General features: G+C 35.4%; 1 protein-coding gene across 3 annotated transcripts in view; it reads left to right on the forward strand.

Annotated features, from left to right (window-relative positions):
* The window catches only part of BCKDHB (branched chain keto acid dehydrogenase E1 subunit beta), a 250,090-nt gene that overhangs the window by 181,904 nt on the left and 54,948 nt on the right, over positions 1–13,238 (forward strand). For 2 of the 3 annotated variants that reach the window (XM_028495377.2, XM_055087679.1), the window contains one exon: positions 9,114–9,200. The exons of the other annotated variant lie outside the window; for it this stretch is intronic. In XM_028495377.2, the coding sequence (XP_028351178.1) occupies positions 9,114–9,200 (87 nt within the window). The remainder of the gene's footprint in view (positions 1–9,113; positions 9,201–13,238) is intronic. 3 annotated transcript variants of the gene reach the window in all.

The raw sequence follows: 13,238 nt of genomic DNA on the forward strand, positions 1-13,238 counted from the left end.
TGAAAACACTATTTGTATCAACAATAAAAATCAAACAGCCTGATTAAAAAATTAAAAAGGAAAAGATTTTAAAAATTAGTGATAAACACCACTAATCATTAGAGAAATGTAAATCAAAACCACAATGAGATAACACCCCATACCCATTAGGATGGCTACTATCAAAAAAATAAAAAAAAAACAAGTGTTGATGAGGATGTAGAGAAATTGGAACCCCTGTGCGTTGGTTGTGGGAATGTAAAATGGTGCAACTGCTATGAAAACTAGTATGGCCATTTGTTAAAAAATTAAACATAGTATTACAGTGTGATCAGCAATTCCACTTCTGGGTGTATATATATATATATATATATATATACACCTAAAATAAATGAAAGCAGTGACTCAAACAGATATTTGTACACCCATGTTCATAGGAGCATTATTCACAATAGCCAAAAGACAGAAATAATCCAAGTGCCTGAGAGCCTGAATAGATAAACAAAGTGTGGTTTATAAATACAGTGGGATAGTATTCAGCTTTAAGGAGGGAAATTTTAACACGTGTTATAACATGGATGACCTTTGCAGGCATTATGCTAAGCGAAATAAGCCAGTCACAAAAGGACAGTATTGTGTGATTGCACTTAGATGAGGTTCCTAGGATAGAGACAGATTCATGGAGACAGAAGTAGAATAGTGATTGCCAGGCCCTGGGGGACGGGAAGAATGGAGAGTTATTGTCGAATGGGTACAGAGTTTCGGTTGGGGAAGATGAAAAAGTGCTGGCATTGTATGGTGGTGATGGTCGTACTACCATGTCAATGTGCTTAATGCCACAGAACTGTAGTTAAAAATGATTAAAATGGTGAAACAACTAAAATTCTGTATATGGCCCATATACAATTTCATTCAGCCCATAATCATAACCTAGGTGCTAAACTAGGTACATGAGTTATCTGTGAATTATCAGCCTCTTCCCACAACATGCAATACATACATGTAGTATCATGGTAACAAAAGAATATTACTTGAATGAAGGTAAGCTGCCTAAATTAATAAATAATAAAGGTAGTGAAATGGCCCTGCCAAGGGTCTTTACTACTAGGTCAGGTTCTAGATTTGCCAAGTAGTGTGTATAGCAATTGTACTACCACTTTTTCATTTATTATAAAAATATAAGCATATTTATAGTAAGGTTAAATTACATGGTACTTCTGAATGTTTCTTTCTGTTGCAAACTTCAGAGAAGAATCCTGGAAGAGCTCAGGATGGTTCTAAGAATAGAAGCTGCAGGAGATACAACACCCTGATTGTCTGTCAGAAGTACAGCTTGGCTTTTTAATTGTCCTTGTTAACAATTTATAAAATTCTACAACATGGAAATCGATAATATTAATATCCAAATGACATGTTAGAATTTCTCCTTTTCATAAAAAGAAATGGATAAGAGTTGAAGTGGAGACAAGTTTATGGAAATATTTTAAGTCCTACTGAGAAATAAGAGGGCAGTGGTAAAAATGAAGATCAGAAAACAACTTGGGAAATGGCGACCTCAATCTTTGAGAATTTGCTTTGGCACACAAAAAAGTAATGTTGATGATACCTGTAGGTGGTTATGCTTTGCATGATGTTTAAGCTAATGCGGAAAATGAAAAAAACTTTTAAGACATATTTATTTACGTATTTTCCCATGTTTCACTACATATCTAATAAACATCTACCACTACAATACCTTTATTACCGTGGTAACATGAACTCTTGTCAAAAGGAAAGGAAATTTATGTTCAGTACCAAGGAAAGGAAATGTTCTGTGTGTTTATTACAGTCGTGCATTTACAAAAGATCTACATAAAAACAGAAACATGTTTAGTACTGCTAACTTCTTATTCCAAAATCAATCTAGAGTAGGAAAAATAGATGGCAAGAGCTGGCCCAGGGCAGTCCTCCACTAGAACTAGAATGATGATTAGAGCTTAGTTTTTAGGGCTCCCTTTTTATAGCATGGTTGGCCCCTCCCAACAGCTTCAAGGCATCAGAAAATTGGAAGCTTGTTAGTGATTCATTTAAACCACCGTGTCTCTATGCTTTTTACAAAAATCAATATTAAGAACATTTATGAAGCACCCACATTTATAACCATATATTAGGTATCATGGTTAGGAATAGAATACTCGATACTTTCTGAATTTTGTGCTCTTGAATGATTTAGAGTTTGCTGGAGGAAACAGTATAGAGACACAGATACACACCCTCCATAATAAAGAATACTCCCCCAAACAAAGAAACAAAAAGATGCTTAGGTACTTTTTCAAACTTTTAATTTTAATAATGTATGCATTTGTCCCCAAATAATAAAATGAGCATAATTTGCTCAATTTAATGCATATTTGTCATATGCTATGTTCTGTGGTAGACACAAATATGAATAACAGAGTCCCCGTCTTTGAATATGTGGTTTTGAGTGTGGTTGGAAGGGCTAATAGGACAGATGTACTCAGGGCTCTTCTACAAGGTAAATTGCTAGTGTTCCTAAGAGGTATAGCAGCGAGTGCTGCCTTGACCTAGTGCCTGATTCTTGCCTTTGAACCCTGGTTTTAGGATTCATAGAATATCCTTGCCTTGTCAGCCGCCTCAGATTCTATGAGGAAGTGATTGCTAGGAGGTATATGATATGATAAGAAAAAGAAGGGAAAGGGTAACATAGGGTTTAAAAGAAGGGAAAACCTACCTAGTTGGGGAGACCAGGGAGGGAGGAATTGTGTGAGATGGGATGGTTTAGGGTTAGGGTTAGGGTTAGGGTGAGGGTTAACTTCCAGAATTTGGGGAAGGAAGTCAGAGGCAGGTAAGCTTGGGTCACGGTCGTGGAGTAGGGAGTGGCCTGACATGACTGGAGCCTGGAGAGACTATGAAGAGACAAACTGGGAAGGTAAGGTTGATTGACAGAAGCACGTTTGTCTGACGTGTTTTGAAGTAGCTTTCAGAAAGATGTCTGCTTTTAGTTTTTGCAAAAGCGGTTTTTCCTCGGCTCGTCAGCTCTGATTATACCAATAATTCAGGCAAGAGAGAACCAGTGAGGATGTCTGAAATTTTCCCAAACACTTCATGCCTTTGTTAGAGTGATTTGCTCATTCTTCTTCTGTTGACTTTATTCAGTTCTCTTTAAGCTCTGCTTGCTCCCTTACCTGCTTTTTCCACATGGGTGAGAAAGCTCTGAGGATTTACTTTTTCTCCATTTACACCAATTTCCTACGATACCAAACTCTTTGTAACCCCATCACTAAGAGCCTTGCCAAGATGGACTTTTCCGAACCATCTCTGGGGTTCATGACTCTTCTTTCTCTTTTAGCGTTGGTCTTTCTCCAGAGGAATATCAGCCAGTGGTCTGATTGCTGACTAATCATAGTTGCTAGGCATATTTTAACACATTGTTAGCTTGTGATTAATTGTGAAGTTTTTCTAGCTAACGTGTCAAATGCATTTGGCTACTAAACAAGAAAACATTTCAGAAACTTAATTTATCTGCAAAAATATTTGAGGCTAATTAAAATCATGTCCTTAATGCATCTACATTATATAATTGTTATGAACATGCTCTTGATTGATGAAACAAGGGTGTACGACTTTACTGTTACTTCCGCTCATATGCATTTATAAGCAGATTTGATTTCAGAAGGAACTGGTAAAGGCCAGCTTTGATGTTTCTTTTGCTTTTCATTAGCTTTTATTCAGATAGAAAATGTTAAAAGGGCTGTAAATTGCCTATCCAAAGTGTTGCCTTTCCTACTTTATCTTATCAGCCATCAGAATAGGCCGCTGAACTTGGTGTTGGTCAGGTTGAATTACTTTGTAGGAAGAAAATCTTGCCATAGGTTTTGAGTAAGAGATAAAAACCACACTTCTGCTTTTTGAATGTGTGTTGCACTTTCAGGCACATGCCAGCTTAATGGTCTGCCTTTCTGTATCATTTTCTCCTGGAATGACAGCTTAACAGTTTTCCTGGTTGGATTGTGTTAAAATCTTTAGAGGCTACATTCACTAAAACATGTGTCCCGTGTTTGGGCAGCCAGAATCTGTGCAGTCATTTGAATGGAGTTTAACTTAGCAACTCTGCTATTACCACAGATATCTTATTGCTAAAGCTCCATTAAAATGTCCTTAATTTGGAGTCTTTTATTTCATATTTACATTGTTCTGGGATGTGCTGAAGTACGCTTTTGCACTGTCTTAAAAATGGATTTTGCACAGTGTTTTGTAATAACATCTAAGGGAAAAGAATCTGAAAAAGAATATATATATATATATATATACACACACACATATATATAACTGAATATATATATATAACTGAATCACCGCTGTACACCTGAAAGTAACACAACGTTGTAAATCAACTATACTTCAACTAAAAAAAAAGGACTTTGCTAAGAAAGCAGTAGCTTCAGGACATTAAAGAAGGGCGTGTTTAATATAGTTAAATTTTTTTTTTTTTTTTCCGGTACGCGGGCCTCTCACTGCTGGGGCCTCTCCCGTTGCGGGGCGCAGGCTCCGGACACGCAGGCTCAGCGGCCATGGCTCACGGGCCCAGTCGCGCCGCGCCATGTGGGATCCTCCCGTACCGGGGCACGGACCCATGTCCCCTGCATCAGCAGGCGGACTCTCAACCATTGCGCCACCAGGGAAGCCCTGAATGTCACTTTTATAGATGAACCACTGTGTCTTGTAACTTGCAATATGATCTCACATCGGCAGGCGGACTCTCAACCACTGCGCCACCAGGGAAGCCCTAGTTCAATTATTTTAATAGATTTTTATCCAGTTAACTTCTCTTGAGTGGCTACCATGGTCTGAGCATTGGGCTAGGTATCCCTCATAGATAACTTGACATTATGGCCATTCGTAATGACGTCTGGCCAGAAGATGGACAATGGGGGAAAGTCACGAAGTGGCCAGACCAGGAACAAGGTATCTTAAAGTTTCCATCAGAACAGGGGTGTCACAGTCTGTTGCTTGTTGGCACTGTCGTTGTGCGTTCAGCATTAAGGTTTTGATGGCTCCTCTTGAATCAGATGTTGCCAATGGCCTTGGGGAGGGGGGGACAGAAAGAGTGAGAAAGAGTGAGAATCTCTGGGAGAAATCTAGAGCAGACCAGTGCTTAGCAAGTTAACAGCCGTAGGCTATTTCCCTCCCTGCCTTTCAGAATTGTTTTTTAAGTTTTCTTGGCAAATTTCTCCAGGCCCTGCAGGGAACAAAGCCGTTTTATTTCAGGGTAGAGGACACAGAGATGGGTCCTCATCTTGAACTGGTTCAGCTTTCCCTGGTGCCATTAGCTGCTCTAACTCACTGCTACTCCCTCTGGGTAAGTCCAGAATCCTGGAGCAGATCTTAGTGGCAAGAAGTGGAAGAGGCAGATACTGGAAAATCCAGCCTTATGTGACCTTTCCTGGCTGTGATAGGTTTAGCTTTCATATTGAAAAGTTGTTTAAACTCTTAAAATTTTTTTTCAAGTGGTGAGTTACATTTATCTCAGAAGAAAACTTGAAACTTGAAATATCACTTTTTTCCTAAAGAAAAGGAATTTTAAACCCTTATTAGCGTTTATATCTATAGTGATTTATTTTTAAAAGGTTAATGGCTATCTCCCTTGAAAGGCACCATATTTTTACTCTCTAAGTAGGTCAGAATGCTAAATTTGGCTAGAAGAATTTCCTGGCAGTTGGATGTCATTGTGCCTAAATGTATGAAAATGAAATGCCTGTTAAAGTTGACAAAAGACGTAGATTAATCAGAATGTCTAGTTGAATCACAAAACATGGAAAGAGTAACACTCTCTTCAACTGTGTATATTTGCAGTGATCTCGTTATCATAATATTAACAAAGTGTGAACAGTTTCCAAAATAGAAAAGAAGCTGTCTTCAGAAATTTTGGTAAACTGAAATTGTGAATGATAAAAAGCACATACCAAGTTGAATTTGTATTATACCTTACAAAATCATGGGATTCTATTATAGTCTCAGCCTTTGATGATGTATGCTAATTCTTTGAAACTGTCAGTGTTATGTCTATATTTAGGCATTTTTCAGAATTTTGCTGTAATTTAATTTTATATATTTTAATACTTTTCAGGTACTAGATGATCTTAAGAAGCAGAAATGAAATTTAGGTGCTTTCACAATTCAATGAAGTAAAGTAAAATACTCAGCTCAGAGCCTAACGCACAGCAGCTCCCGTGACAATCAGTCGTTTATGGTTTTGATCATTATTTCTGTCTCCTCTTGTGTTGCCGTCCCCTCTCTCTCTCTCACTGGTTTGCTTGCTTTGACAGTTTCTAGAGCCTCAGAGCATTATTACTTCTCATCTTGTGTCTGCCCTTCAGCTCTTGGTGTTTTAGAAATTTCCGGAATTCCTTCCAGAACTGTCAGCATACAGTTCCTGATCCAAGAACTCGCATGTTTACCTAACACACTTGCAGAGCTGTTGAAGAACTTCCCCTTCTTTGATACCAATAGTTGATTTCCCATGTTGTCTGGGGTCCAACAGCTTGAAGGTCAAGAGATGAGCTGGATATGATCTCGACATACAGCTATCATACACAGCCTGGCATGGGGGGGGGTGGCTGATTCCCTATGTTTTCACTGTGCCTCTTTGCTGCTGGGGTTTGGGACCTCAGGGTTCCCTTGTATCTGAAGCTAGTCCTAAGATACCATTAAAAAATTACGTTTTTTGAGATTATGACTGCAATGTCACATGTATTTGTTACCTTCAGCATTCATTTAAAAGGGCTTTCCCTTTATTTTTATTTATTTTAGACTTATTGAGAATATTTTCAATAATATAAAAATACTTTTCATTTAAAATAAAACAAAACCAGAAGTTCCTTCCCTACAATTCCTTCACTGTCAATCTTCAGGAGAAACAAGTTTTGATAGTTTGGAGCGAATCCTTCCAGACGATTTACACATGTTGGCTCAACCGATGTCCGTTTTTCACAAAAATGAGATCATATTATTCTGCAATTTGCTTATTTTACCAATTAACTTGTCATGGGCACTGTTCCATGGCCTCGGTCTTTTTCATGGCTGTATAATACTCTGCTGTATCGATGTATCTTGGTTTATTTAGCTCTTCTCCTGCTGACAGATTTTATCTGCTTGCACATCATGTTGCATGGACTCCAAGGGTTGGTAGCTTTTGTCCTGGGTACATCTGTGCTTAGTTTCCCCACTACATTCTGCAGGCTAGAGGAAGCCTAGAACATTTGCCTTGGTTGCTTATTGGGTTGTCATTTGATCTTGGATTGGCCTCAGTTCCGATAAAAAGCACAACTCTGTTGTGTGGGGTTTGAGGGGAACAGCAGCATTTTTATAGCTGTTTCTCATTTCTACCCTCTAGCTGGGTTGTACCATCTAGCTGGGATGGATTTTGGCTATATCATTCCTAGATGCTCTTATGTTGGCAGAGTTCTGGGATTCAGAGCTATAAGAAAGTTCTCATTGTCAAATCTGTTTCTTTAATCGGCAATCCTTAGTCAGGACATCTTTTTAGGGAATACTTTGAGAACACATTTGTTCTTTTCATGATTGTAGAATATTTTTGTCTCTTTATATTTCTAACCAGGTGCACTGAAATTTAATTTCTGACTTTCACATTGGCATAATTAACCACAGTCATAAATTCAAATACCAGCATATTCCAAGGTTAATATTTCATTGGCGGGGATGGCATTCATTAAGGTGTTCATAAAATTTCATATTCTTAAGTCACTATTTACTTAGTAGATACGGTAACTTATTTTTGTCATGGCTACTGGCCATATCTTGGAGTTTAACATCTGCTGGCCGAAACTGCTACACACTTTTGAAATTCTAAACCCTAATTGCCTAGAATGAAGGCAATATTTCAATTTATATACAGGCATACCTTGGAAATATTGAGGGTTCGGTTCCAGACCTCCAAAATAAAGTGAATGTTGCAATAAAGTGAGTCACACAAATTTTTTGGCTTCCGAGTGCATATGAAAGTCATGCTTATACTATACTGTAGTCTGTGTAATAGCATTATGTCTAAAAAAATGTACATATCTTAATTTAAAAAGTACTTTATTGCTAAAAAGAAAATGCTAACCATCATCTTACAATGCAGGGTTCAGTTTGTAAAAACTGCAGTTATGTGCAAAGCACAGTAAAGTGAAGGGCAATAAAACCAGGTCTGCCTGTAAGTTTTTTGTTTGGAAGATTTTTATTTCATGTGCCTAAAAGAGTAATGTAGAATTTAAAGAAGGTGATACAAAATTATTAGAAATGTAGAGGAGAAGTTACACTTCTCCTTTGTAATATGGTAATTGTGTAACATACTTTAAGCAGTAACTTGCTGTTGGTTTTAATATTTTTTTACCTTCCTTCACATTGGCATCCTGCTATGATATCATAGCTATACTTTTTGATTTATTATTGTACAGAGTGTGTCATGCACGGTGGGAACAACCACACCAAGCCAGTGTGGAGCATATACATCCTTATTTTCTGTGACATTTTCTCGTTTAAAATGGAGCTGTGGTCGTTAACCGTATTTCAATACACTTGAACGAAGAGAGTTGTAACCCTTTTGCTTTCCCGGTGATTTCTTAATGCTCGGTTTCCTTGAATGTCTAGTGGCTTGAGCTTTTCCTTTGCTACAGTTTTTACATGCTATTTTTGTGTTTTCCTTCTCCACACAAAAAATGTCCTAAGACTATTTATTTATATGCAAATATACTCCCAAAGGAACAAAAAGGCACTTTCATTCTTAGAGCTATACGAGGAAAAACATGAGATTCAGATACAAAAATGTGAAATACATTCAGTTTATAACACAAAAATATAATAGAAGGCATTTTTAATGGCATACATAGAATTACAAATCTCATTTTTCTTTTGCACCAGGATTATCTACTGAAAATTTTTTTAACAGTGCAAAAATCAAAGAACAGTCCAGCTGAAAGGGAGTTACAACTTATTTGGCATAAAATTGAACTGCTAATTTTTAATTATTTATTGGATTTAAATAATTTATTTTTATTACTTAATCAAAACTACCATCATATACTTGAAAATATGTATTCTCTTCAACATTAGACTTTCCTTTTCTCTTTCAGTCTGTGATCAAAACAGGGCGACTGCTAGTTAGTCACGAGGCACCCTTGACGGGCGGCTTTGCCTCTGAGATCAGCTCGACCGTTCAGGTAGAGTAACTTTTTGGCACTGATGTGAGCGTTTGTGCATTTGCATGTGTCTATTCCAAGAAAAAAATTACTTATCACAATATATAAAAGCATGCACTGTTTAGAAATGTACATTTTTCCGTCTGACTCCAATTCACTGTCCTTTAGATAATGGTCTAATTACATCTTCTAGAAAAGAAATCTTAAAAGCTGAAAATTCCTTAATAGGAAGAAGGAAGTTTGAAATAATCTTAGTAAACTAATGTCAGTTATGTTTGCTAGGATAAGAAGAAAAGAGAACTCTTAAATTTGAATGGGATATTTCTCTTTTAATAAAACTTATCATGATGAATCTTACCATGAAACGTTTGATTTATAAAATTGATTTTAACAGCCTTTACTGTAGAAAAAAATGAATCTGTCAAAAGTCAGTAATTTAAATTCAGTAACTAATTTCACAATCAATGATTTAATTCATTAATTTGATTAATCATATGCTATTGGCGACACTTTAGGAATGGTTTAAAAACATTTCTTTTTAAAAAGGGTTCAGTTAAGATGCTGCATATCAGGAAAAAATTCTACAAACCTCTTTATGGAGGATTTTTACTTAAAACTTTCATTCACATTTATATCATAGATGGGAATAAGAGGACTTAAATGTTTCATTTTTCCTAACTTTTTAAATTAAAAATTAAATAACTATATTTTAAGTGGAAAGTTTGTAGGCATTTTGAATTCAGAGTATCTTTGCAGCTAGCAAACATTTTACTTCTCTTTACTGGTGGTAAGATGATTTTATTGTTAAGATACATATAAATTGAAAATTCCTTTAAGAGTATATGGTTAAAAACTTGATATAAAATTATGATATATGAGCACTAATGATTTCTACCAATAAAATATCTTTAAGTATGAACTGACAATGTTATAAATATTTTAAAATTAGATGAATCAAATTTAAACAAATATTTTAAAAACTAGATCAAAAGAATTCATAACTATGATAAAAAATTATGCTGTTATTTTTACATGTGGTATACATTTTTCACTAACAGAATTAAGAAAATACTTGAGTTTTGTAGATTTGTTGTCTTCCTTATTACAGAGACTACAGTTTGAAACATATTGCTTATCATTGTGTAACATAAATACCTGGTATTTACTGTGCATTTTATTCATTGAGTAGCATAATGTAGTATCCCTGTAAAGAAAAAAAAAAGGGGGGGCTTGCAAGAATGAATCACTAACACCAAGATGGTATTTCAAGTCAAAGGCAAACTGTAAAAAGACACTGGGATTTTCTGATTCCTGGTTAATATGTGGTCCACTAAACCCATTTGGCTGTTGCTAATGGAACTTTATCTGACGGCTTTGTTTCATTTTGCTCACTGAATGTCACCTTATTGTTATCTCAAAACTTTCACTTGCATTTAAATGTAAAAGGAAAATAAGTAGAACATAGAATTAGAAATTATAACTAAAGTCCACTTTCTCTAGACGTGCTTTTTAAATTTGAATTCCATTGATTACTATAAGCTGCATAGAATGTAACATATTTTTCGGCTTGGCAAAGAATTAGAAAGATTATCTAGCCTAGTGTCTACTGGTCTTGAATTGTGGATTCGTGTCAAAGGAAAATTGTCTCTCAGGCTCCAAGAATACATTTGTGAATTCCAGTTTGAGGAACATCATATTGTGAGTTAAATATAGTCACAATAAAAAGCTTACACCAACAAGATCATAAACACTGTATCAAAAGCAGATCCTGAAATTATGTGATAGTAATCAGTGGTTAAGGTTGTGAAAGAGATTATACAGAATATGGTCATATTTTTTATCATAATATGAAGACACCAAAACAAAGACCACACCTTATAATACTCAGACTCCCCAAATATGCCCACTGATCCTGGGTGTCTGAGGTCTGAGAAATCCCGACCCAAACCAACTGGATTCCTTTAACAGATGAGTGTTTCTCATTCAAAGTGCTTGTGATTGACCGATTTTAAAATTAAGTGGAAGATTTGGGACTAGGACAGGAGTCTTGAGTAAGTGTTGAGTATGTACATATGCATTCTTTATTCAAAGTACCCCCACCCCATGAGGAGGATAGAAGTTTTGGATTCGTTATAAGATGTTCTCTGTTTTCCATGTTAAAATCTTTCAACCAACTAAGCACAAAATAAATTAAGGAAATAATGTAAAATTTGTAGAGAGGTCTTAGTTTGATATTTTGAGGAATTAGAATTTGGATTTATTAATATGAGGAAGAATTACAAAATGCTCACAGTTGATTTTGCTTAATTCAGATTTTACTTGTACAAATGGAAAGTGTGGAAAATGAATTTTAACTAAATATAATCAACATTGGATTTCCAAATGTTTGCCTGTTGTGGCTTTTATGTATTGACAAGGAAGGGAAAAAAAAGCTAGACACCTTGTTTGTGTTTTGTTTTGTTTGTTTGCTTTTTTGGTAATAATGTTTGCATACAATATAAGGTAATCTGAATAATGCAATCTACTTTTCAGTAATTGTTTGATGCACATATTACAATAAATGCAGCACACTGTATTGAGCACCTTCTTTACGGAAGGCCTCATTCCCTATTGTAAGTGAAGCCTGTATCAAATTATCCAAGTGCCTGGGCTTCTTTACTTTCAACTGAAATCACTTAAGTGTGAGGTGCAGCTACTTTCACCACTTGGAAGGGTTGATGTTTCTATATTTCTTTTTGGTTGTGTATACTTTGTAACGTTGAAAAAGATAAAGCAGGGTTAAGATTTTGAAAGCAATTTTCTGGAACGGCAGGGAAATGGTACATAGAGAACTTTTCATTGTTGTCCTAAAGAAGTTTGGAATTAGGGGTGAGAATGATCAATACGTTTGAGCACTATGGATTAAAATGCTGAGTTATTCTCATTGTATCAACAAATGTAAATTTTATGTGAAAGTAAGCATACGCAAAAAAAATCTGCTCCAAAACCATCGTTTTGTGGAAGGTATTTGATAGCTCTTTAAAAGCTCATGGTTAATCTTACAAAATTGCTCTTAATATTACAATATTTTAAGAGAATGATTATTAACAATAAAACTACTGTTTTAATACATTAAAAACTGAGAGTACCATTTTCTGTTTTGCTCAAATTTTAAATTATTTCCCATATTAAAAATTAAGAATCCTGAACAGAATACAGCATTTTAGACAGTGTTTCTTTAAATGTATAATTGGTATTTTTAGATAGAAAAATTATATCATGCTCTATAAAATGAATATCAAGTAAAGGAACTTTTTTTTTTTTGCTAGCTATGGGAAGTATTGCTGGCTTTACTATTTATTATTTTTAGTTAGATAAAATATGAGAAGAATGAATATAAAATATGTTCATATTTTATTTATATAACTTTTCAATTTATAGCAGATGGCTCTTCTATCATAAAAGGAGTTCAGTGTACACAAGTTTTCTCATGCCCATTGCTTCTTTTTCATAAAGCCATTTATTTTACTATTTCAAAAAATATTTATTGTTAGTCTCAGTTTGAAGTAAGTGAAAATCACAAAAGTGATTAGGAGACTATTTTATATTAATTAAACATAACATTGTAAACTTATATTGATCACTAGCTTCTTCATAAAATTTATATAAATGCTTAGAAAAATCAAAACCAATCCATTGAATCTGAGAACTGCTTTGCATTCCTATTGGATTAATTTGGAAGCAAACTGGGAGGTGGAACAAGCTGAGTGAGGTCTGTTATATCTGGCTCTCCTCTGGGGAAGATTTCTTGGTCAGTCATCCAAAGCTTCACTTGTCTCTTCCCATCTAATTTTACATTCCCATCTGTTCTCACTTTGGGGTGAGGGAACTTTTTCCTTCTTTCCTTTGACACATACCGAAACTTGGAGAAGAACTTGATTTGTGGAAAAGTGCAGAGACAACAGAGTTTAGCTAATTCATTGACCTCATTGTGGAGTTTGAGCAAAGATTTCGTTGTTTTGGAAAATTATATGACTTAGTTTGATGTGATGTTTGTATTCCTCAGCTTTATGTAACCTC

This window comes from Physeter macrocephalus, chromosome 11 (assembly GCF_002837175.3).
Source record: "Physeter macrocephalus isolate SW-GA chromosome 11, ASM283717v5, whole genome shotgun sequence".
In the NCBI taxonomy this organism is placed as follows: Eukaryota; Metazoa; Chordata; class Mammalia; order Artiodactyla; family Physeteridae; genus Physeter; species Physeter macrocephalus.